Source organism: Cotesia glomerata, linkage group LG8 (genome assembly GCF_020080835.1).
Source record: "Cotesia glomerata isolate CgM1 linkage group LG8, MPM_Cglom_v2.3, whole genome shotgun sequence".
NCBI classification, from domain to species: domain Eukaryota; kingdom Metazoa; phylum Arthropoda; class Insecta; order Hymenoptera; family Braconidae; genus Cotesia; species Cotesia glomerata.
The window spans coordinates 3,125,816-3,152,852 of record NC_058165.1 but is presented as its reverse complement, the minus strand read 5'-3'; the positions used below and the strand labels follow the sequence as shown (position 1 = coordinate 3,152,852).

At 27.2% G+C, this 27,037-nt stretch overlaps 2 protein-coding genes across 4 annotated transcripts in view; one reads left to right on the top strand and one right to left on the bottom strand.

Moving 5' to 3' along the window:
* Positions 1 to 27,037, top strand: part of LOC123270306 (ecdysone receptor-like) — a 189,051-nt gene that overhangs the window by 101,323 nt on the left and 60,691 nt on the right. The window lies entirely within an intron of this gene.
* On the bottom strand, positions 1,718 to 5,777 carry LOC123270307. Its single transcript, XM_044736306.1, has 7 exons — positions 5,364 to 5,777; positions 4,945 to 5,075; positions 4,785 to 4,854; positions 4,375 to 4,648; positions 3,749 to 4,211; positions 3,499 to 3,679; positions 1,718 to 3,428 (listed from the first exon to the last, which is right to left on the bottom strand). Exons 1-7 carry the CDS (start codon positions 5,428 to 5,430, stop codon positions 2,950 to 2,952), a joined length of 1,665 nt encoding a protein of 554 aa, XP_044592241.1. The 5' UTR covers positions 5,431 to 5,777; the 3' UTR covers positions 1,718 to 2,949.

Here is a 27,037-nt window from a genome sequence, read left to right as displayed (position 1 = left end):
CGCTTGGTCGACACGAATCTTCACGATAGATAATTATGAAATAACTTACTTATATAATTCTTTATTTATAAATAATCTATCACACTAAAATTAATAAACACGGACAATAGTATATTAAGCCTTTCTTTCCTTATTTTCAATTCTTATTGTTGTCAAAAAATTGCAATTTCTTGCTAATAGCATTATTTTACTAATGAGTTATTAATAATATTACTATTATAAAAATTGATTATGAGGAAAGAATGTATTACTAAAATGAGTTATAAATTTGAAATAACAACAAGTAATTTAATATATTTTCTATTTAATTTAATTTTTTATTTCTTTATTAGTTTTAATTGTTATTCATATTATAAATAGTAAAGATAAAAAACTTTAATTAAAATGCGGTGGTTACTTCTAAAAACAATGACGCAATATTATATAATTTTTATCAGCTTTTGATGTAAGACTTAGTGGTTTAAAATTTAATAAATTATCATAGCTCATAATAGAACAAACTGGCATCATAGCTGTAACTTCATAAACATGTCCATGTTCTCGGAATATCGTTCTAAGTCTTTGATAAATAAAAAATGGCGTATCATTTCTAGTAAAAATAAATTTAATAAGTCCAAAAACTGGTTCATTATTATTTTCATTCGTACATAGCACCATGTTCGGCTTATAAGTACTACCATTTTTGGTTACCCAATTAACCGTGTGTATAGTAGTATTTATAAAATTCGGTTGTTGATTCAAGCTGTCGTTGAATATTATTGGCAAATCACTCAATTTACAAGATGACGAAGGCCCTTCTTCAAAAATAGGAGCAATATTCATTGCATAAAGTTGGCTGGCAAATTTCAATTGATGTTTAGTAACAATTGTTTGAGCAACATTTTTTTTACAGTTACTCACAGAAGCTGGCACTGTCGATTCTCTATGTTTTCCTTCAAACCGCATGCACCAAAAATTAATTGGAGGTCCACATTCTCTCAAAATTGTTGGCAAATGAGTAGAAATATGGTCTTTCGGTTTGAGTGACCTTTTGAGTACATGACGAACTAAGAAAGAATGTTCTTTCAATAGAACTCGTAACATCAAGTAACATTCAACCTGTACTGATGGAGAAGTAATTATATCAATGATTTGTCGAAGGAGAGAGTAAATCTTCCAAACTGGATCATCCTCAGGCACCAAATCCCCTACTAATAGACCAAAATGTCGAACAAATGTAAGCATTTCAGCAGCTGACATTCGTAGATGCTCATTTTGTAGTCATTTTCATTTATTGGCAAAGGTATACTTGACTCTGTTTCGCCCCAACTATGATTATTCATCAACTGATTTAATTGCTGCAATGTAAAATATTTTTTTTCTGATATATAATATTTTATCATAGCTGCCATATCAAACACACAAATGCCTTCAAAGACATCGTGCATTATGTCAGTTGAATAGTTTTCAGTGACATGAAAATCGTTCAAACGGTGAAAAGCACTTTCTTCTTTGATACCAGTTGCAGAAACGTCATTTAGAAGTATATCTTTAGCGTATGAAATTTTAGTCCTCATGTAGACAGGGTCTTCAAGAGAAGCCATTGATCGTTGGTCCTTGTCCATTGTACAAAATCTACACGCATAATGAGCATTGAAGCTTTCAACGAAACCGAGTATTGAGTGAAGGCCCAAATTGTCACCACAATTAAGCCCAATTTGAAATAAATTTGGGTTTGCCGTGAGGTAAATCAAGCTCCAATCCATTTATTTCCAAGTCATTCAATTCATCGATAAGAAGTCTAAAAACAGCAGCATTTCCAAACTTCTCTCTGTCTTTGGAGTAAAAAAGAAGCGCGTAGAAGATCGTTTCTAATGAAGACTGATAATGTGGTGGAAAACAAGGCAATGTTATGTAACATCCACACAACTTGTTGCATCCTGAGTGGCTACCAAGTGCATTACCTGTTTCATAGTCATCGCAAAATAACATAATAGGAAAAACTTTTTTTGATTCAAAATTCTGTATCTTCCGTTTCCATAGTTTAGATTGCATAAAGTTTGATATTACCGATGTTTCTTCTTCCAGGTGCTGTACATACGTTAGAACTGTATCATATACCTCAGGCAGTTCAAAAATTTTTTTGAGCATGGTTTTGAGTGGAAATTGATAACCATATGCCTCCAAAGAAGACTTTTTTTTGGTACCGTCTAAGTTACGTTTACAATCTTGAGACTTTTGACCGATTAAAAATTTTTCTGCCTCAAAGTACAAATTTTTTTGTTTCAATATTTTTATGCGTTTATGTTCTGTATCGAGGTCAGTAAAAGCATTAGTAAATGAATCAAAAAGATCCGTGACAGATTTTAAATTTACCATCCCTGAAGATTCTGAATTTATATTAATCAATTGCTCTTTGATTGTGTTTAGACCAGTGGTAACTAATGATTTCGATGACGTAACAAACTCCTGAACTTGTTTGCGTGACACTGTAGGAGTTTTGTACATTTTAAGGCTAGTATTTAAGATATCTTCTTGCAAACTTTTAAAAACTTGTAGTTTTGTATTTATGTTTTGATTTTTATTTAACGACAGACTCTGTGTTGAATTTTTAATTAATTTTTCTTGTTTACTAGCTGATCCAGAAAGGCACACTTTTGACTTATTAACAGGAATTGAAGAAGCTCTAGTTTCAAATTTTTTGAGTTCCAAAACATGATTGTGCTCCTTAGTCCAGTGCCGTTGGAATGAACAGTAGTTGTTGTAAGATCTATTGCAAGAATTTTCACCACAAGTATATTTTTTATCTTCGTTATTAATATAATGAACAGAATCAAAATGATGCTTTAAAATATTTATTGCAAAATTTTGCTGACACAAAAAACAAACTGGCATTTTTATTAAAAAAACTTTAAAACAAATGAGAAGATAAGGACAATTAAAAATAATTTAAATTAATAATAAATAAGACTAAACTTTACAGTTATTCAAATCTGTTATAAAAGTACGGATACACGGCAATACTGGTCCGTCTTTCTCTCCTTTAATGCCATAAATTTTTTGTTGAAGAACCATCCAAGAATACTCTGATTCTTTTGGGTATGATAATTGAAAAGCGTAAAAACTTTTGAAAGCAATATCTACAGCTTCAAGAACTGACGCAAGCTGATAAGTAATGTTGTTAACGTGGACGTTATATGATTCTATTTTACTCATACCAACAACTGAAACAATCGGTTGTTCCGTTAAACCATAGTTTTTTAAATTATCTCTACGATTTTTTAATTCAGCTCTTAAATCTAATTCATCTTTAACGTGCAGTATAAATCCTTTTTGAACTTCGTCTTTACTCGGTCGCCATGGTGACAAAGTACCAGTTATACTTTGAAAAGGCCCAGGTGCAGGAAGTAAAAGTGGCAAGAGTTTCAAAATAGAAACTTTTTTAAGCTCTAAATAAATAATACACAAAAAATTAATTATTATTATCAACAATAAAATATGAGTTTAATAGATTTTTACCTGTAGAATTTAAATCCTCACTCTGGCTTAATGATGAAATTTTTTTTAAGAGAAGCTGTATTACTTCCGATTTTCTCTTTTTATTACTTGAATAAGAAACTAGTTGTTTTGCAAATAAATCGAAATTTAGAGATAAATTCAAGGTTTTCTTCGGATGGATGGTTAAGAAATCAATATCAATCTAGTAATAAAATTAATAAATTAAAAATATATAAAAAAGTAGTAATAAATACAATTGTATAAATCTTACCAATTGGGGACCATTGGTCACGTGTTTGAGGACTGTAAAGGACTCAATGTAATGATTCATAGAGGTATCAGCGAGTAAGTGTGAAATCCTTTTCTTAGATGTATCAGCCCACAACTTTTTCACTTCAGCCCAAGAGTCTATGTTTTCCTTCAGCCACTTGACTTTCTCTGCATACTCTTCATCTGTTAACTCTGACTTTAAGTCACTTGTGAAACCTAAATGCACAGACCCAGAAATTTCATTCCGTTTTCGTTTCGTAGCAGTTTTTTTCACAATAGCTCCACTAGCCAACAAATTAGCGCGATACCCATTATTGTATTTAGAGTGAAACTTTCCCTTTGGCAATATTTTTGATTTAGTAGCTTTGTCGTAACTATAGGGAATGTAATAAGTTTCCTTAACTTCCGTAGGAAAAAGATCGACGATCAATTGGCTTAGTTCCACAAAACGAGCTGGAGATATCCTGTAAATAATTAAATGTGTTATTAAAACAAATATTAAATAAAAGAACAAATTAACGACTCAAGTCTGTGAAAAAAAAAATGAAATTTGCAATAAAATAAAGAGGGATTTCTAAACAAAAAAAAAAAATTAAATTAAAATTGCTGAAAAACAATAAATCTTACACTAATTCAGGAGATGTACATATTTCAATGCTAATTATAAAATCTACCAAGTCGTTTCTAAAATCTTCCGGTAAATTTCTATGCGATTTATAATGACTTAGAATTGATAATCCAGTCGCCGAAGTTCTCAACACAGAAACAAGATCTGTGATGGGATTCCTAAGATCAACACTCAGATCTGCATTGTCGATTTTACTAAAATCAAAATTTTGAGATTCGATGGCGAAAGATTTCTCAATTTCAAGAGATAATGGAAAGCTTGAGTCATCGTCAACTAGAATAGTAAAAAAAAAAAAAAAGGAAAGAAAAATACACGAGAATTAAAAAACAATGCATAATTAAAAAGTAATGAAACAAGTAGCTTTTTATAATTAACTAAATTATGAAAAGTCGATAAAACGAGTGAGTACCTGTCAAATCAAAATTAGCAATGTCAACTTCTGAAGTGCTTTGACGTCTATCAACATTCTCAACCACAACCTACAGAATAAATAAAAAGAAAGAAAATTTGTGATTCCGTTTAAAACACGCAAATAATTGTTATAAAAAAAAATTAATAAATAATCCTACAGGTTCTATTATTACTCCAAATTCTCTCTTCCATCTAGTTAAAAATTTAATCTGAGGACCTGTTTTTTTAATTAGTTTTTGAATTATTTCTTCGTTGAGATTTTTAAATGCAATTTCATCCACTTCTTCATCTACAATAGAAAAAAAACTATCCTTATTTTTTCACCTAAATGTCAATAATTATAAATTTTTTATCAACCGCCTAATTTCACACAGAATTATAATATTATTAAAAAATGAGAAAAAGAGGTTAAACGATACACAATAAGTATGAAAAATAATAAATTTAATATTTATAATTATGATAGTTATAAATAAAATCATGGATTTGCTATTGTAAAAAAATTAAATAATTATTATAACTATACAATCAATAATTAATTGAACGATTAATTAAACAATATTTAGAAAATAATTACCTTCAAAGATTTGTTGGAGAGATGATAAATTCCACTCTGACAACTTCTCTTGTACCCAAGAATCCATGTAAGTAATGGAGTAAGGGGCAGTAATAATAATGATTAATACTTATATTTATAAATTATTTAATTAACATAAATAAATATTGAGATAAATAGACTCAGACACGAGGTAAACAAAAAACACGCGTACACTGTAGATTGGAGGGAAATGACAAAATAGTGGCGCCACCGTCACGGTTGCTATGGTAACATAGAATTTAGTTTTAGTCCTGTTAAAAAACTTGGTATTCTCAGATTTAAAATACCAGTTTTCTTAAATCTAAAATATTTAACTTGACTTTTACTTCGTACAAGAAAACTCGACTAAAAAAAACTCAGTATTCCTGGTATAAAAAAACTTTTTTTTCAGTGTGGAATTTTTTTTATTACTAGTTCTTGGTTTCACCGCTAGGTGGCTACGCTTTCTCGCTACTAGAAATATCTTTCCAGGGTATATATAAGCTGAACTTTTTTTTTATTGATAATTCATTGTAAAAGAACTATTTACAATGAGTTTTGTTACTTATAAGTAAAAATTTATAGAATTTTATAGAATTTATGTAATAGAAAAAAAAAAGGCTTAAAAATTCCTTCTAAAATATATAATTGTATAAAATAGATTAAAAAACAGTCACGAATTAGTTTTTATCGAGAATATGAAAAGAAAAAAAAATAGTTAAGGTCATGTTCATACGGGCTAGGTCTAGGACATAATGAATTTTAAACTCGTATGTGGGTCGGATTTTAAAACGAAATGTGGGTACTTTTATTTGCTCAGTTGTATATATCTTTTCACCCGCATCGAATCGCTGAACAATACACGCGATTTAAAAGTTATTATTAGCGAAAAAAATGAGTTTAAAAATATAAATAAGTTTACGGAATCGTATGATGATGATAATAATAATAATAATAATGACGGTGATAATAAAGTGAGAGAAGTATGATGTGAGAAAATTTTCAAGCGTGAATAAAAACGAGAAAATGATAATAATGATGATAATGACAGTAAACATATAATGAGGAGAGTTGAGATAAAAGTGCAGTGTGGCAGTAGTGCAAACGATTGATACGGCGGAAATGAGTGGGAACTGTAGATCAAAGAAAAGTAAGATTTAGACGACACTACTAACTGTTGTATGCACTGTTGCAGTATTGCTCTGTTGCACTGTTGCAAGTGGAGAATCTGACAGAGATAGAGAGAGAAATAACAAAACGGGATAATTAACTGGTTGATCTGACGTCACATCCGTTATAAAAGTCAAAGCTATTTCAGCTCATCCAGCTATTCTCTTTGTCGCATCATCGTCCGAGGATGAATAATGTGCATAGCGCATTATATATGCGGTAAAAAAAAATCTACTTGGTTAAAGAAAAATATTAGATGAAATTTCACTCTTGTTTTGAGATATTTAATTGTAAATTTATAAAACAAAATAATAAAAACGGAGAAAATAAATTTAGTTTTTTTGGAAAACAAAGATATTAATATTTGGAATCAAAATTCTGACAAAAATTGCACAGAAAAAAAAACGCCATTCGGCCACACCCGAAATGGAAGGTAGATTTCACTGAATGAAATTCTTAATAGAATAACGTATATAAGTCGGTTGTACTACATATTGCCTAAAAATGGTGCAATTGCAATCTTAACTTTGAAAAAATAACTAAAAATGTCAATGTTATAAACGTCAAATTGAAGATGATTTCATGAGTTTTCACATGAATTTTTCAAAAATTAGCAATCTTTTTTCAATCGAAAGTTATACATCAATGAAATCATCGAAAACGTGATTTTCACTTTTGATAATTTTGAAGAGCTACCATTTTTAAATTTATTGACTAATTTCGCTCATTTTAGGGCTCATGCAGGCGAATTGTCCAAGGAATCTATATACTAAATTTCATTAGGATCTGTTAAGAATTCTCGATAGAATAACATTTATAATTCGGTTGTACTACACATTGCCTGAAAATGGTTCAATTACACTCAAATTCGATAAAATAACTAAAAATGGTCAAAATGTCAATGTTATTTACGTCAAATTAAAGGTAATTTCATGAGCTATTACATAAATTTTTCAATAATTAGCTATCTTTGTTTAATCAAAAGTTATACATCAATGAAGTGACCAAAAACGTGATTTTCACTATTTTTAAAATTTTAAATGGCCGCCATTTCTAAACTAATTAATCGATTTTGCTCATCTTCGAACTCGTTCAAGGTAATTACCCAAAGAATATGTGTACCGAGTTTCATCTAAATCCGTTGAGAATTGTAGACGCTATCGTGTCCACAAGCCGCGTTATATTACATACATAAATATATATAATTTTGAACCAATGCTAATTTTGAGCCTTACTCGACTACATAAGAGATAAAATGACAAAATTCCGTGTGAATTCCGACACAAGAGACAGTGCAATAGATAGATTTCTACAAAATTTACCGAAAAGGTTCAGTTGAGCCAAGAAAATTTTTTTCTTCCTAATTATTTTCTCGAGCAAAAAAAAATTTATTCGACAAGAAATTTCATTTATTCTAACAAAATTAATTCTCTTGCTTTAAGAAATACGTATCTTGATCCAAGAAAATTTATTTAAGACAAGAAAATCTTGTTGTTTTGAGAAAATTCAGCCTCGAGCTCCAAAAAATTTAGTTCTTGATAGAAGTTAATTTTCTTGTCTTGAGAAAATTTCTCTCTTGCTCCAAAAAATTAAATATAAAGATAGAAGTAAATTTCCATTATTTTTTTTGTTGATTAACATGTCAAATGGGAAGATCAAATAATATTTCATCATTTTTTTTCATTCAATATGTATAATTGCACGCTAAAATAATATAAAATAGGTATCAAATATTCTCAAGAAAAATTTTCTCAAGGTGAGAAAATTTTTTTCTCAGCTGTAAAGTAGGTGGCGCTGCTTCTCTAAAGTATCTAAAAATCTTGATCAAATATAAAAATGTATTGTATCAAGTATTTATGATCTGAATTAAGAAAAAATGACTTCCACCAAGAATAGAATTTCAAGAAAAATTTTTACTTCGGCCAACACAACTTCGGTCTTCCTTCAGGCACCCGACAAATTTTCTTGAGCCAAGAATTTTGTACTCCAGTCAATCAATTTTTCTTTCTGTGTAATTATGATTAATTCGTGAAGATATTTATGCGTCGATTTTGATTCCAAGTTAATAACATAACATAAATAGTATAATAATAACAATTGAGAGTAACCGAGTATTTATTACAATGAAATAAGTTAGTATTAATGTTAATGGAACGAGTAAAATGAAATGTGAGACGTACAACTGGTGATGACAGTTGTCATGAAGAGCAAAGGCCTAGCAGGGTCGAGTGCGCATGAAATAGACTGCATGCTTTAGTGAACATGAACACTCAAGGCTACACAACATTTTAACGTCAATTGGTATATTACCCAGACTCAGACACCAGCGACATCTTTGCTATTACAATTCTTTTTTTCCTTTTTTAATTCAATTATAAATTATGACATTTGAATTTTTTAAAATTAAGACCTGTTATTCTAAATTACTGAATTTATCTTTGGTCTCTGAGGAATTACGTAGTAGACAGACTTTTTCATACGGAATTTAATTATTTAAATTAGAATAAAAAATTTATTACTCCTTTTCAGGTCAAGTCTATATTACTAGTCGTATATTTATTCAATTGTATTTAAAACTGCGATATAGATTTTATTTATTTACTCAATGATTACTCTGAATAACAACTGACGTTTTATAAAAGGAATTTTTTAAAGTAGATTTTAAAATATCCCGCCTAAAAGACTTTAACTTCCAGCGACATCTATGAGAAAGTTCTTGCTGTGTTCCAGTTCTATGTTTCTAAGAACACACTGAAAAAATTACTCATTCATGGAAGATTTTTTAATCTTTGCTTAAGGAAGTTCGAGCGTAACTAATGAGTCAAAATAAAGTTAAATTTTTTTTTAATTTTAGTCTTCCCAATATTCGTCAAAATTCTTTATTTTAATTTAAAATAATTTAAACAATTTAATAATTGATAATTTTTACTTATTTAATAAAGTACACTGATAGAAGGATTTCTTAGCATTTAAGAAGATTTCTTTGTATTTAAGAAATCATTTCTTAAACATCGTTTCTTAACATTTAAAAAATATTTCTTAGTATTTAAGAAATATTTCTTTGTATTTAAGAAATATTTCTTAGTATTTAAGAAATATTTTTTAAATACTAAGAAATATTTTTTAAATACTAAGAAATGATGTTTAAAAAATGATTTCTTAAATACAAAGAAATCTTTTTAAACACTAAGAAATCCTTTTAAAACACTAAGAAATCCTTCTATCAGTGTAAAGTAATAAAATGACTTTGGTATTTATTACTTGCCGGAATAAATAAACAGATTTGGAAATAGTGCGCTTGATTATACCCATTGCTGAGACGTGGATGAGTGTGTGAGTCAAACATTTCTCTCTCTGTAACTATATTTCTATCCTTTTGTTTTTTCTTAGCTGTTGACGCGATGTTGTCAAATCTTTATTCGAATATATGGCTGACGATAAACCAGTTACAAACATAAAATTTGACTTTAAATATTTCAAAAATTATATCGGTAATGTATTATTATTAAATTGTTTTTAAATTTTGCAATAATCCAAGTTTCTTGTGTATAGTTTTTTATCCGTTAAAGTTGGGAGGTTAATATTGAAAAAAATAATTAAAGTCTCGACAAAACGTTTGTCCGCCATAAGAGCCCGTGTATAAGGAGATAAAATATGTGATTTTTAAAATTTAATATCTAAGTAACTAAACGGTGAATCTTTTTTAAATTTTGGTATTAGATAAATTACGTATTTATTTATACGTATACTTAATTTCAAAGCGCAAAGTTGGAAATTATTTTTTACATTACATTCGCTCGAACCTCCTTAATAATGCCGAATAAAATGTGACAAAAATAATAATTCTTAGATAAACAAGTTTAAAGTTTTTTTAAAAAAAAAAAAAAAAATCTTACCTAAAATCAATCAGCTAAAAATGGATGAGCTAAACGAAATTTAGCTCTGTATTAATTTAGTCTGTATTAATGTTTGCAGTTAAAAAATTATATCGTAAAAGATATTATGCAAAAATGTAATGTAATACGATTAGTAAAATGATTCAATTCCATTTAAAAATAATTTAAGATGGTCACATATAATTAAATTCAACTTTTGTTGAAATCTTTGAACGTTACGGTAGCTTGGAGTGTTGGCTAAAAAAGATAATTTATTTGAAATGTTTTCAAGTGTTACATAAAAATTTCACGGCTCTGAAATTTCAGTAAACTTAACCTCCAGCGCACCGGAAACATAAGACTAGCAATTTCCGGTTCCAGGTTATAGTCAAGGACTTTCCAGTTGTGTAAAAAATTTTATTGCTTACAAAGATAAATCTATAAAACTATACAACTTTTGAACTTTCTAAATTTTTCTAAATTTTAATGATATATTTTAATTTTTTAGATTAATTTATTACGTAAATTTTCAGATAGTCATGAATAGATTTTAATTCTGCGCTAGATAAAATTTGCTTATTTATTTATTCGAGATCTTTCATTTAAGTACCCACATCAATTTTTCATATATTTTACATATTCCATAAATATCATATGTATCAAATATGTGAAGTATATAAAAAATTCATGTGGATACTCGAATGAAAGGTTTCGATGAATATTATATCGAGATAGGAAGCTTATATCATAAAAAATGCCAATAATTGAGAAATGACGTTGTATCTTGTGAACTAATGATATTTTGTAACATTTGAGCTCATTCCGATGTAACACTCATCGAGACCTTTCATTTGAGTACCTACATGAATTTTTCATATATTTTATATATTCCATAAATATTATATATATATATATCAAATATATAAAATACATAAAAAATGTATGTGGGTATTCAAATGAAAGGTCTCGACGAGTGTAACATCAAAATGAGCTTATATCTTTAAAAATGTCAATAATTAAGAAATTATATTGTATCTTCTCAACTCATGATATTTTTTAAGATATAAGCTCATTCTGATGTTACACTCATTGAGACCTTTCATTTAAGTACCCACATCAATTATTCATATATTTTATATATTTCACAAATATCATATATATAAAATATATGAAAAATTGATGTGGGTACTCAAATGAAAGGTCTCGATGAGTTTAACATCAGGATGAGCTTATATCTTTAAAAATGTCAATAATTAAGAAATTTCAGTGTATTTTGTCAACTAATGATATTTTTTAAGATATAAGCTCATATAAAAAAATGCAAGTGAGTACTCAAATGAAAGGTCTCGACGAGTGTAACGTAGTTAAGAGCTTACACAGTGATAGAAGGATTTCTTAGTATTAAAAAAGATTTTTTTGTACTTAAGAAATCATTTCTTAAACATAATTTCTTAGTGAGTGTTTTTTCATGCCGTCTAGGTCAAATAACTAGTAGATGTTGTTCAAGTCAAGAGATGGATACTTCCATCTTCTCTTATTGGTTGAGAGATATCCTCTCTGTACATAAGTTCGATGGAAATCCATCAAACTTGAATACTAGTAAAGCTGTAAGCTTGTAGTATCCATTCGAGTACTAAAAATGTTAATTAATTGAAAGAAATGAAAGAAATTATTTTGAATGAGAGTAAAGATAGACTTTCGAAAAAATAAATGGGGTTGGTTGCCAAGCCAGGAATCGGGGATCAGGAATCAGGGAGATCCAGGTTCGATTCCTGGCTTGGCATAACTTCATTCAAAATATTTCAGTAGTGGCACTGGATACTCAGCTACTTTACTAGTATTCAAGTTTGATGGATTTCCATCGAAGCTGCTACAGAAAGAGTATCCATCTTGACAACAACATCTACTAGTTATTTGACTGGCATGAAAACACTTCATTATATATGTATATATATATATATATATATATATATATATATATATATATATATATATATATATATATATGCTATATATATATATATACAATTCGGTCGTGAAAACACCTTTAATAATTTCTTAGTATTTAAAAAATATTTCTTAGTATTTAGGAAATATTTCTTAAATACAAAGAAATATTTCTTAAATGCTAAGAAATATTTTTTAAATGCTAAGAAATAATGTTTAAGAAATTATTTCTTAAATACAAAGAAATCTTCTTAAATGCTAAGAAATTCTTTTATCAGTGCATCTTTGAAAATGTCAATAATTAAGAAATGATGTATTTTTTCAACTAATGATATTCTTTGAGATTTAAGCTCATTCCGATGTTACACTCATCGATACCTTTCATTTGAGTACCCACATCAATTATTCATATATTTTCTATATTTCACAAATATCATATATATCAAATATATGAAATATATAAAAAAAATGCATGTGGGTACTCAAATGAAAGGTCTCGACGAGTGTAACGTAGTTATGAGCTTATATCCTTAAAAATATCAATTATTAAGGAATGACATTGTATCTTGTCAACTAATGATATTTTTCAAGATATAAGCTCATCTCGAAATTACACTCCTCGAGACCTTTCATTTGAGTACCCACATGAATTTTTCATATATTTTATATATTTGATATATATCATATATATCGAATATATAAAATATATAAAAAAATTGATGTGGGTACTCAAATGAAAGATCTCGATGAGTGTAACATCGAAATGAGCTTAAATCATCAAAAATGCCAATAAAATTTATCTAAATCTGACAAAAAAGAATTTTGAATAAAAATTTGTAAGCTTTCCATCTAAAATTGTCTTTTTCCAAAAGAAATAAACTTTTTTCAACAAAAAAGTTACTGAGAGAAATATTTTAATTTCTCAAGCGAAGATTTTTTACAACTCCTCATTATAATAACATTGCTCATTTATTTCAAAATAAATTTTTTCTCTCAACATATCTAGTAAAGAAACTCTTAATTTAAAATCTTCAAAAAATACGATTTTAAAATAGCAGAATCCGCGTAAATTACCAAAATAAAAGTTAGTCATCTGCAGTAATTGGACCTCTTAATCCTCCAAAGTAAACATATGTTGTAACAATGATCTAACTAATACATAAAAAACGGTAACTCTTACAAATAAATAATATATATATATTTCAACACCGTCTGTGTCTTATCATAAATTATCATCTCGTCCAATAACACCGCCCTCGCTATTATATTCAGCATTATATCGTAGCTTCTCGCGGGAAAAGTAAAACTGTCGTTACATAACTTGGCTATTTTCGCGTGTGTATCTTTCATCTACAACACACACACATCGAACCTTATACAACTATCTACAATCCACTTAGTTACTTACTCACACCAACAACGACATTTAGATTCACAATATGTGTGTGTGTACTTTTGCACACACAATCTCGACAATGTTCTCGAGTTAACAACTTCAAGTTAAACTGTTAGAATTATGAGAGCGAATACCTGACGACAGTACAACAGCACATTGATGTAGGTCGTCGTACGTTTTATCAGTCGCTATCGGTCTCTCAGTATTTGACCTACATTTCGTAATAAATCCAATTGTTAGTCACATATGGATTTTTTTTATATATTATTATACTTATAATCTTACAATATATTTTTTAATATTTTTTTTTTTTTAATTAAAAACACATGATTAAAGAATTTTTGCATTAAGAAAATTATTCTGTTCTTGCTTTCGAATTCTTGAATCGAGGTTTCTGTATCAATTGTCGGTAATTAATATATCTACTTGAATAATATTATCTACATTCAATAAAATCATATTTTTAACCAAAAATAATTTTTATATAAATTTAAAAGTAAAGAAACTCATTGAAAAAAATTTTTTATGACTTAAAATGTTCTTATATCATTTTTTATTAAAGTTAGTTTTTTAAAAAATCCAATAGGTGGCGCATAGTCGCATAATTTTCTCGCTACAAGAGAGTTTAATTTTTAAAATAAAAATTTTACATGCCCATATATGATCTAGTATGTCTAAAATTTTTTGTTAAAAATTTTTATGTTAAAAATTTGATATTTTTAGGAGAAGATTTAATACTTTTTATGTAAATTATTTTAAATTAACGAAAAAACGGTATTAAATATTGAAAAAAAATTTTCTATGATTTAAAATGTTCTTATATCATTTTTTATTAAAGTTAGTTCTTAAAAAATCCGATAGATGGCGTATAGTCGCAGAATTTTCTCGCTACAAGAGAGTTTAATTTTTAAAATAAATATTCTAAGGTAATATAAGAACATTTTACCTACCCATATATGATCTAATACGTCCATATACACGGTAAAAAATTTTTAGTGTATAATAATTTTGTGTTAAAAATTTTTATTTTAAAAATTTGATACTTTTATGAGAAAATTTAATACTTTTTTATGTAAATTCTTTTAAATTAACCCAAAAAAAAGTATTAAATATTGAACACAAATTTTTTTGACGTAATGATGCAGAAACTTTTTTGCTAAGTATGATTTTTAATTTTATTTAATCATATATGGCTATGTATTTAATTATATTTTGCCATATATTTAATTATATATGATTTTATATAATTTTTATTTTTATTTAACTCTAATGTACATACAAAAAAATTGTATATGTTTCTATAAGGTCTGATATGTACATAAATAATTTTCAACGTGTTTAAATATGTCTATATATAGCCTGATAAGGAAATGGGCCATATATATGGGCATATCGACCCATATCTGGGCATATATGGCTTAATATGTCCTAATATAACTTGACAGGCCCAAAATGGTAATATTACATCCATACATAATTTTTTAGACAACTTTAGTATTAAAAAGCCCCAATAGGTGGCGCATGATCGCGGAATTGTCTCGGTATCAGAGAGTTGATTTCTATAGATTAAGTTTTAAAATAAAAATTTCTTGTTTTTTTACTTTTTTAAGGAAGTTCGAGCGTAACTAATGAGTCAAAATAGTGTTTGAATTTTTTTTAAATTTTAGTTTTCCCAATATTCGTCAAAATTCTTTATTTTAATTTGAAATAATTTAAACAATTGAATAATTGATGATTTTTACTTATTTAATAAAGTAAAGTAATAAAATGACTGGTATTTATTACTTGCCGGAATAAATAAACAGATTTGGCAATAGCGTGCTTGATTATACCCATAACTAAGACGTGGATGAGTGTGTGAGTTTAACATTTCTCTCTCTGTAACTATATTTCTATCATTTTGTTTTTTCTCAGCTGTTGACGCGATGTTGTCAAATCTTTATTCGAATATATGGCTGACGATAAACCAGTTACAAACATAAAATTTGACTTTAAATATTTCAAAAATTATATCGGTAATGTATTATTATTAAATTGTTTTTATATTTTGCAATAATCCAAGTTTCTTGTGTATAGTTTTTTATCCGTTGAAGTTGGGAGGTTAATATTGAAAAAAATAATTAAAGTCTCGACAAAACGTTTGTCCGCCATAAGAGCCCGTGTATAAGGAGATAAAATATGTGATTTTTAAAATTTAATATCTAAGTAACTAAACGGTGAATCTTTTTTAAATTTTGGGATAAGATAAATTACGGATTTATCTATACGTATACTTAATTATTGATTAAGAAGGCAATATTAAGTCGTATATAAAATTTGACAATATGTGGCTTTATTAGGAAATATTTTAACGGAAATTCTTTTCTAAAAATAAAAGTTAATGTAATTGTTTCGTTTCAATTCCAAAGAAAATTGAGTAATATTTGTTGTATAGAGTATTTATAACATTTCGAAATACCGATGGTGTATAATTATCAGCACAAATAATTAAAAGCTGATCAATTTCTACATTTACGTAATCAATGCTCTAATTATGAAATTAATTAGCGGGTTAATTGATAAAAATAGTTGGAATTGTATTAAAGATAGTTTAAGTATATAATTTAAAGATTAAATTTTTTGTAAAAAAAAATTTTAAGCAAGACTGAAGTTAAAATTTATTTGCTACAGACAATTTCTTTTTTTTTTTTTTTGCGTAAAAAAAATTTATTCTACCATGAAATTCTGCGTGCGTGTAAAAGACCGCAACTTCCACCAAAGTTATTCCGCATTTAACTCCTTAAACTCACGGAGATTTGAATAAATAAATATACATTAGATACTTGATATTATTTGATTAAATTTCATCAACAATAACGCTCGTAAGATGGAGGGCAATGATAGTCTGTTGAAGTTAGAAATTAAAGGACGATCGATATACCACGCTACTTGACTTGCAAATTATTCCCGCAGCCGACTGCTTGACACATAGTGTACCAATGAAATTTATGTCCATTATCCATTATCCAATCATCCCTGCATTAAGACTCTATAAACTTCCCAGTAATTATTTAAAACATCTAAAATCTATATCTATCTTTGACAAAGTTTTAATTTTAATTTTTTTGTTGGAAAAAATAATTTTAAATGAAAATTTCCAAGTTTCTTATCTAAAATATTTTTTTTTTATAAATATAAAAAAAAACATTAATTGATTTTTTAAAATAATTTATCGAATGAAAGTTTTTCGAAGTTAAATTGTTTAAAAATAGGGGTGTGCGAATAGTGTTCGAATCGAATCGAATCGAATAGTACTATTCGATTCGAAATTCGAATCGAATATTCGAATAGTTTGAATAATTCGAATAGTTCGAATAATTCGAATAGTTTGAATGATTCGAATAGTTCAAATAATTCGAATAGTTCGAATATTTTAAATAATTGAAACAGTCGTTTTCTGTCGATAAACCAACTAATTTTTATGTAAAAATTAATTCGTTTGATTTTATTTGACTAAAGGAGTCTTCATAATTATTTGATAGTAAAGGCTGCTTATTATATTTGTAATAAATATTTCTTGGTGAATTCGGACCCCCTGTTTCGGGGCACCTCGTCATTTTGACATTTCTCCGGGAAAATTCGATTTTATTTTAAATAAGATCTACGACACGATGGTTCAGACATTGAAAGAGTGTAAAGGTAGCAATGAAAAGCGACAACAATGAATACGTCGCATAAGCTTTTTAATAAAAGATTTTATAGATATGATATTTACACAGTAAAAAATTTTGCGTCATTGCGTCAAAAAATTTTGTGTTAAAAATTTTATGTTAAATATTTTACACTTTTTTGTGTTAATTTAACATTTTTCTGTGTTAATTTAACACAATTAATGTTAAATTTACACATAAAAGTGTTAAATATTTAACACAAAAATTTTTAACACATAATTTTTTGACGCAATGACGCAAAATTTTTTACTGTGTATCATATTTGTGAAATATATAAAATATATAAAAAATTCGTGTGGGTATTTAAATGATAGATCTCGATAAGTGTAACTCGAGGATGAGCTTGTATCGTTAAACATATCATCAGTAGACAAAATACAAAGTCATTCTTCAATTCTTGACATTTTTTAAGACATAAGCTCATCCTGATGTTACGCTCATCGAGACCTTTCATTTGAGTACGCACACGATTTTTTCATATATTTTATAAACCTATATGATATTTCCCATATTTGTGGAATATATAAAATTCATAAAAAATTCATGTGGGCTATGTAAATATTAATATAATGTAATATAGCTATAGACGTAATTTATTTCAGTTAAGAGAAAAATAAATTAATTTAAATAATCTTAGCTAGAGATAAAGCTATAGAATTTCCATAGTCTATATTTACACTTTTTCAATATCTGATCTATCGTGCCTGTAGATCTCATTTATTAAAGAAATCGAATTTTTCCGGAAAAATTTCAAAATAGCGAGGTGCCCCGAGGCGGGGAGTCCGAATACACCAAGAGATATTTATTACAAATAATAAGCAGACTTTACTATCGAATAATTATGAAGACTTTATTTAGTCAAATAAAATAAAACAAATTAATTTTTACACAAAAATTAATCAGTTTATTAACATAAAACGACTGTTTGAATTATTTGAGCTATTCGAACGATTCGAATTATTCGAATTATTCGAACGATTCGAATTATTCGAATATTCGATTCGAAATTCGAATCGAATAATTCGATTCGAATTCGAGGCGAATTATTCGTAAACTCGAATATTCGCACACCCCTATTTAAAAATAAATGTTTCTTAAAATTTTTCTTAAAAATCAATATTTTCGCTGCACAGAAAGAAAAATTTCTTGAATGGAGAACAAAATTCGTGGCTCAAGAAAATTTGTCGGGTGCCTGAAGGAAGACCGAAGTTGTGTTGGCCGAAGTAAAAATTTTTCTTGAAATTCTATTCTTGGTGGAAGTCATTTTTTCTTAATTCAGATCATAAATACTTGATACAATAAATTTTTATATTTGATCAAGATTTTTAGATACTTTAGGGAAGCAGCGCCACCTACTTCAGCTGAGAAAAAAATTTTCTCACCTTGAGAAAATTTTTCTCGAGAATATTTGATACCCATTTTATATTATTTTAGCGTGCAATTATACATATTGAATGGAAAAAAATTATGAAATATTATTTGATCTTCCCATTTGACATGTTAATCAATAAAAATATTAATGAAAATTAACTTCTATCATCATATTTAATTTTTTGGATCAAGAGAGAAATTTCTCAAGACAAGAAAATTAACTTCTATCAAGAACTTAATTTTTTGGAGCTCGAGGCTGAATTTTCTCTTCACAACAAGATTTTCTTGACTTAAATAAATTTTCTTGGATCAAGATAAGTATTTCTTAAAGCAAGAGAATTAATTTTGTTAGAATAAATGAAATTTCTTGTTAAAAAAAAATTTTTTTTGCTCAAGAAAATAATTAGAAAGAAAAATATTTTCTTGGCTCAAGTGAACCTTTTTTTCTCTGTAGAACCAATATTTTCGCCGTAATATCATTATTAAGATTTATAATAAAAAATTCAAATTTTTTGATAATTATAAACCTTATTTTTAAAATTACAGCGAAAATATCGATTCTACGAAAAAATCATTTTTTTTATAAAATTAAATTTTGAACAATTTTTGTTTAAAAAATTTTTTATCGGACCAAAATTTTCGCAATAATTCCAAAATTAAACTTTATAATAAAAGATTCAAATTTTTTGATAATTACAATTCTTATTTTTAAAATTACAGCGCAAATATTGATTTTACAAAAAAAAAAATCATTTATTTTATAAAATTAAATGTTGAACAATTTTTGTTTAAAAAATTTTTCATAGGACCAATATTTTCGCCTTAATATAAAAAATTTGAATTATTATTTTAAATTTTTGGCACCAGAGAAAAAAATAATTATCTTGAATCAAGACGAAAAATTTTAAAAAGAAAAATTAATTTAAACCAAGAAAAAATTTCTTAATTTAAGAATTTTTCTGTTAAAAAAAAAATCAAGTTCTTTAAAATTATTTTCTTAATTCTTTAATTTTTTATTTTTGTGTAATATTTTTAAAGATTCTTAAATTTCAAGATTTATCGATAAAACTTAACGAGATAATTATGAAGGACAATTGCATTAATTAAAAATATTTATTAACAAGCCGCATCACAACATATCTCGTCCCATCATACATATCAAATCGCAATCGTGCGTATTGATCGGTTAGGCACGAGTTATATTAGCACTGCCACCTGTAGGGTCTCTTAACAGGCATTAAAGCCTTGAAATATCTTACAAAGGTGGCGCCACGCACATGGTGTCCTCTCACTTAACGGCGTCTTTTGGTGCAGCCGTCCATTTAATTTTACCTTTAAAAAAGCCCTTTAAATAAAAAGGAGATTTAAATTTTCGAGGCCGCGTTAAGATTGCTTCAATAAAATTCCAATTGAATTTTTCTACCGCAAATCATTTGAATATGACATTTTTTTTTTTCGGATGTATTTATATTAATAATTGCAGACTTTGTCGAGGACAAAAGAACTGTGGGATAAAAAAGGAAAAGGCGGACTCATTATTATTGGTGCCAACGAAACAAGTGGAGCGTCCAATCAGGTTGGACAGCCTCTAGCCTCTTTGGTCTCGTCCTGTTCTTTTACCTTTTTTCCATCACTTTTTCTTGTTAGCTGTCATGTTAGACAGTCATAAATATATACGAAGTATGTATTGGGGTTCAATACAAGGATTAATTATTAATTTGTTGGTAATCGCTGCGTTTTATATATTCTTGTAATTTTATTAAAATTTGCAAGATTTTGAATTAAAAATATAAAAAACGCATGTGTATACTCAAGTAAAAAGTCTTGATAAGTGTAAAATCGGAATGAGCTTAGATTTGAAAAAATGTCAATAATTAAGAAATAACATTGTATCTCGAAAACTAACGATATTTTTTTAGATATAAGCTCATTACGATATCATACTCATTGAGACCTTTCATTTGAGTACCCACATCAATTTTTCATATATTTTATATATTCGATATATATGATATTTGTGAAATATATAAAATACATGAAAAATTGATTTGGGTACTCAAATGAAAGGTCTTAATGAGTGGGTATATCTTTAAAAATATCAATAGTTGACAAGATACAATGTAATTTTTTAATTATTGATATTTTTAAAGATATAAGCTCATCTCGATATTATACTCATCGAGACCTTTCATTTGAGTACCCACATGACATTTTTTATATATTTTATATATATGGTATTTGTGAAATATATAAATGTATAAAATATATGAAAAATTGATGTGGGTACTCAAATGAAAGGTCTCGGTGAGTGTAACATCGGGATAAGCTTATAACTTTAAAAATGTCAATAGTTGACAAGATACAAGGTCATTTCTTAATCATTGACATTTCTAAAGATATAAGCTCATCCTGATGTTACACTCATCGAGATCTTTCATTTGAGTACCCACACGGCATTTTTTATATATTTTACATATATAGTATTTGTGAAATATATAAATATATAAAATATATGAAAAATTGATGTGGGTACTCAAATGAAAGGTCTCGGTGAGTGTAACATCAGGATAAGCTTATATCTTTAAAAATGTCAATAATTGACAAGATACAAGGTCATTTCCTAATTATTGATATTTTTTCAGGTATAAGCTTATCTCGATATTATACTCATAGAGACCTTTCATTTGAGTACCCACATTAATTTTTCATATATTTTATGTGGGTACTCAAATGAAAGGTCTTGATTAGTGTAATAGCGAGACGAGCTTATATCTTTAAAAATATCATTAGTTGAAAGGATACAATGTCATCCCTTAATTATTGATATTTTTAAAGATATAAGCTTATCTCGATATCATACTCATCGAGACCTTTTATTTAAATACCCACATGACATTTTTTATATATTTTACATATATGGTATATGTGAAATATATAAATATATAAAATATATGGAAATTTGATGTGGGTACTTAAATGAAAGGTCTCGATGAGTGTAATACTGAAATGAGCTTATATCTGAAAAAATATCATTAGTTGACAAGATACAATGTCATTTCTTAATTATTGATATTTTTAAGGATATAAGCTCATTACGATGTTATACTCGCCGAGACCTTTCATTTGAGTACCCACATGAATTCTTTATATATTTTATATATATCAAAAATATCATATATATCAAATATATAAAAAATACATGTGGGTACCCAAATGAAAGGTCTCGATGAGTATATCATCAAGATGAGCTTATTTTTCAAAAATGTCAAGAAAAGTTTTCTAGATTCGAGAAAAAATCAATTTTTGATTAAAATTTGCAAGTTTTCTATCTAAAATAATTTTTTTTCAACAAAAAAGTTACTATGAGATAAATTTTTCAGCTTAGAAATGAAATTATTTGAAATTTTTAACAATCTAATTGCTCATATTTTTCAAAATAAATTTTTTTCTCAGTCAATATATTTTTTTAATAATAAAAAACATTTATCTTTTTCGAAAAATATCAATTATAGCGAAAAAATTGAGTATCTGCAAGAATTTAATTGACAGATGTGTGATGCGTCAATAAAAATAAACTGATAAATATAAACAATAAAATAAGCTCTTGAAAAAAAAAAAAAAAATAGAAATCGGGCATGAAAGGGGCTAATTAACTAAGACGTCCTTGTCGTCTTGTTTGACGCTATCTCATTTGCTCTTGAAGCGAGCGGACGTATTTCACTCGAATAAGTTTCTTTAAATGTTCGTCATGCAGACTAGACTGGCTATCCTTGGGGAGAGCATTGGCTTACGTTATACTGTCATGTGTGTTTATGTTCTCTGTGCCAGTCTTACTATTACATATTTATTTTTATGTATCTGCTATATACTAAAATATATTTTAACATCACTTTTTATCATCTTTCGCTTCAGAGAGCAAGTCTACTGACATTGATATTTTCTCTTGTCAGTTCAAATTTTTTTAATATTATAATTAATTTTTTGTGCGTTGCTACAGCGAGCGACAGTCAGTGTGTCAGAGAAAAATATATTTTTTTTTAATTTATTTATTTTGTGAATAAGAAGTTTACGTTAAAGAAATTGAACTTGTGAAAATGTGTTCAGTTTTTTACATGAATTTTGTATTAGTAGAGCGCTAAGCGGAAAATGACTCAACCATTCATCATTTCTGGTAGTGCCTTATCTGAGATAAGATCGTGGAAAGGTTTTAGAGTAATTAGCCTCAAAAATTGACATTTTTAAGTCGGGGTCTGGAATATAGATAACACTATTTCTTTTCTCCGGTTCGTTGGTCACCGGTGGAAATTTTTAAATTACTTTTTAGGCACACCTGATGCTCGACGAAATTTTACTTTTTTCCCAAAAAGAAAAAAATATTATAAAGGGCTATTTGGATATTGAAATTGTTTCGATATTATTAATTAAGCTCTTTCCGATGTTACACTCATAGAGATCTTTCGTTTGAGTACCCACATGTATTTTTTATATATTTTATATATTTGATACATATTATATATGTGAAATATATAAAATATATGAAAAATTCATGTAGATACTCAAATGAAAGGTCTTGATTAGTGTAATATCGAGATGAGCTTATGTTTTAAAATATTATTAGTTGACAAGATGTAGGGTCATTTGTGAATTATTGACATTTTTTAAGATATAAGCTCATTTTGATGTTACTCTCATCGAGACCTTTCATTTGAGTATCCACATGTATTTTTTATATATTTGATATATATGATATTTGTGAAATATATCAAATATATAAAAAATTCGTGTGGGTACTCAAATGAAAGGTCTCAATGAGTGGAATATCGAGATGAGCTTATATCTTAAGAAATATCATTAGTTGACAAGATACAGGGTCATTTGTTAATTATTGACATTTTTTAAGATATAAGCTTATTTTGATGCTACTCTCATCGAGATCTTTCATTTGAGTACCCACATGTATTTCTGATATATTTCATATATTTGATATATATTATATATGTGAAATATATAAAATATATGAAAACTTCGTGTGGGTACTCAAATGAAAGGTCTCAATGAGTAGAATATCGAGGTGAGCTTATATCTTAAGAAATATCATTAGTTGACAAGTTAGTGTCATTTGTTAATTATTGACATTTTTTAAGATATTAGCTCATGTTGATGTTACTCTCATCAAGACCTTTCATTTGAGTACCCACATGCATTTTTTATATATTTTATATATTTCATATATGTGATACATGTGAAATACATAAAGTATATAAAAAATTGATGTGGGTACTCAAATAAAAGGTCTCCATGAGTGTATCATCGGAATGAGCTTAAATCTTAAAAAATATCATTAGTTGACAGGATACAACGTCATTTCTTAATTATTGACATTTTTAAGTCACAAAAATGCTCATTTCTTCTTTATAATTTTTTTCTCCCAGTGTCAGTTCACATCTTTTTGTCCACGTACATATTTTCTCCGTATGGATTTTATCACATAAATTTGTTGTCAATTGTACAGTTTCTATAAAATAAAATCGAAGGACCTTGAAATTATTTTTACGCTGCCATGAAAGATAACTTTTAATTACCTTCAATTTATCGTTAATTGGTCTATTTGTTGGCTAATTTTTTATTGAAAAAATAACCCGCTCTTCTCTTGGTTACTAAATAAAAAATAATTATATATCTTATCTTTGGGAATTTAAAATATTAACCCGTTAAAAAAAAAAAAGAAAAAAATTAATCTTAAAACCAATTTAGAATTTTTTGACAATTTTTTTCTAAAAAAAAAATTTGACAAGAAAAAAATGCGTAACATATAACACAAACAGCAGGTCGCGGGTTCGAATCCCGCTTTGAATTCTTAAATAATTTTTTTCTTTACTAATTTTTTTTTTTTTAATTTTAGTCTAAAGAAATTTATTTTTAATAATTTTTTTATAAATTCACAAATTTTGATAATAATTTTTAATTTTTTTCTTTTTATCAAAAATAAAGACTATAAATATTTTATAATTATTATTAAAATTGAAAATTAAAAATAATTTTTTAAAATAAAATTTATTCACAAAATTTTAAACAATAAAAATTATTTTTCCTTGAAAAAGATAAAAAATGTTTTTATCAAATCTTTAATTGACTCATTACAGATCTCATGACCAAATTAAAAGTGCAATTATAATAATTAAATTATTTTTTTCGACAAAAAGTAAATTCCGTAATTCCAATAACTTTTTTCGTAATTTAATAGATTATTTTATTTTATACTGACATAAAATTTTTAATTTTTTTCAGTTGAAACTTAAAAAAAAAAAATTAAATCAACAGAAAAATAATAAATAAATGAATTATAAAATAATAATTATTGCGAAGGTGAAAAAATTTATTTATAAATAAATTCTGGAATAATATATAAGCGTCATTTAACATTTAATGACCTTTTTTATGAAAATATACGTTTAATATCGTAAAAGTCCTAGGAAAAAATATTTAACTATTATAAGCAAAAAGACTAATGCGCTTTCATGCATAGTGCGTAACGCTTGCGCAATTCATATAACTATGACTATAATAATACGTGGAGTCATTCGAGAGCTGTTGTGTAGTGTATAGTGTGGGAAAGTGAGGGAATTGGCCTCGAACTCAGACCTCAACCTTTTTCTTACTCCACTAGACCGGCTCTACTCACGAGAAAATAAGAGGAGAAAAAATTTGCTAAATTAAATATTTAAATAAAAATCCTAACGAGTCTACCTATACTATTTTCAAGATCGTGAGTTACTATGTGAAACAAGTACAAGTTCAATTTACAGAAATTTGCATGTATAATCAGAGCTTTGTAATTATTGTTTTTAAAATTTTATATGTAGGAGGTGGTTATTTTTATAGATTTTTAACTGTAAAAATGTTAGAAAATTTTAATGTAGTACTTTTAATAATTATAGTCATTTTTTATGTAAAATTTTTAAATGTTATTAATATTAGAATCTAAGTATGCATTTTAATATGTAGGATAAAAAATAAAAAATGTAAATATTGAAGATAATTATTATTAATAATAATTTCATTTTTAGATTTTGTGGTTTTTTTGCGATTTGATGTTTGAAAAAAAAAATCAGAGGGTAGATAATTATTTTAAAAAGAATATTATGATTAATGATTAAAGTTTTTTCTTGCCTATGGTCAATTGACTGGTAGAGCTCCTGACATGTTATCAGGGAGATCCAGGTTCGATTCCTGGCTTGGCAACCAGCCCCATTTATTTTTCAAAGTTTATCTTTACTCTCATTCAAATTTTCTTTCACTATCTTTCACTTAATTAACATCTTCATAACTCGAACAGATACTACAAGCTTCCAGCTTAACTAGTATTCAAGTTTGATGGATTTCCATCGAACTTAGGCAAAGAAAGGAAACTCTCGACCATAAGGGAAGATGGTATGTCCATCTGGTGACTTGAATTAGATCCACTAGTCAATTGACCATAGGCAAGAAAAAACTTTAATCATTAATATATACGACGGTCAAAAAACAAAAAAACTTTTATTATGATTAATGATATAAAATAATAATTATTATACATAATTAAGAAATGACCTTGTATGTTGTAAAATATTGACTTTTTTAAAGATATAAGCTCATCCCGATGTTACACTCATAAAGACCTTTCATTTGAGTACCCACATCAATTTTTCATATATTTATATATATTATATATATGTAGGTATGAAAAATATATGAAAATGCATGTGGGTACTCAAATAAAAGCTCTTGATGAGCGTAACATCAGGATGAGCTTATATCTTCAAAAATGTCAATAATTAAGAAATGGCCTTGTATCTTGTTAAATATTGACATTTTTAAAGATATAAGATCATCCCAATGTTACACCCATCAAGACCTTTCGTTTGAGTACCCACATGTCATTTTTTATATATTTTTCATATATACATATATGTAATATATAAAAATATATGAAATATGTGAAAAATTGATGTGGGTACTCAAATGAAAGGTCTTAATGAGTGCAATGACAGGGTGAGCTCATATCTTTAAAAATGTCAATAGTTAACAAGATACAAGGTCATTTTTTAATTATTGATATTTTTAAAGATATAAGCTCATCCCGATGTTACACTCATCGAGACCTTTCATTTGTGTACCCACATGAATTTTGATATATTTTTCATACATATATATAATATATATAAT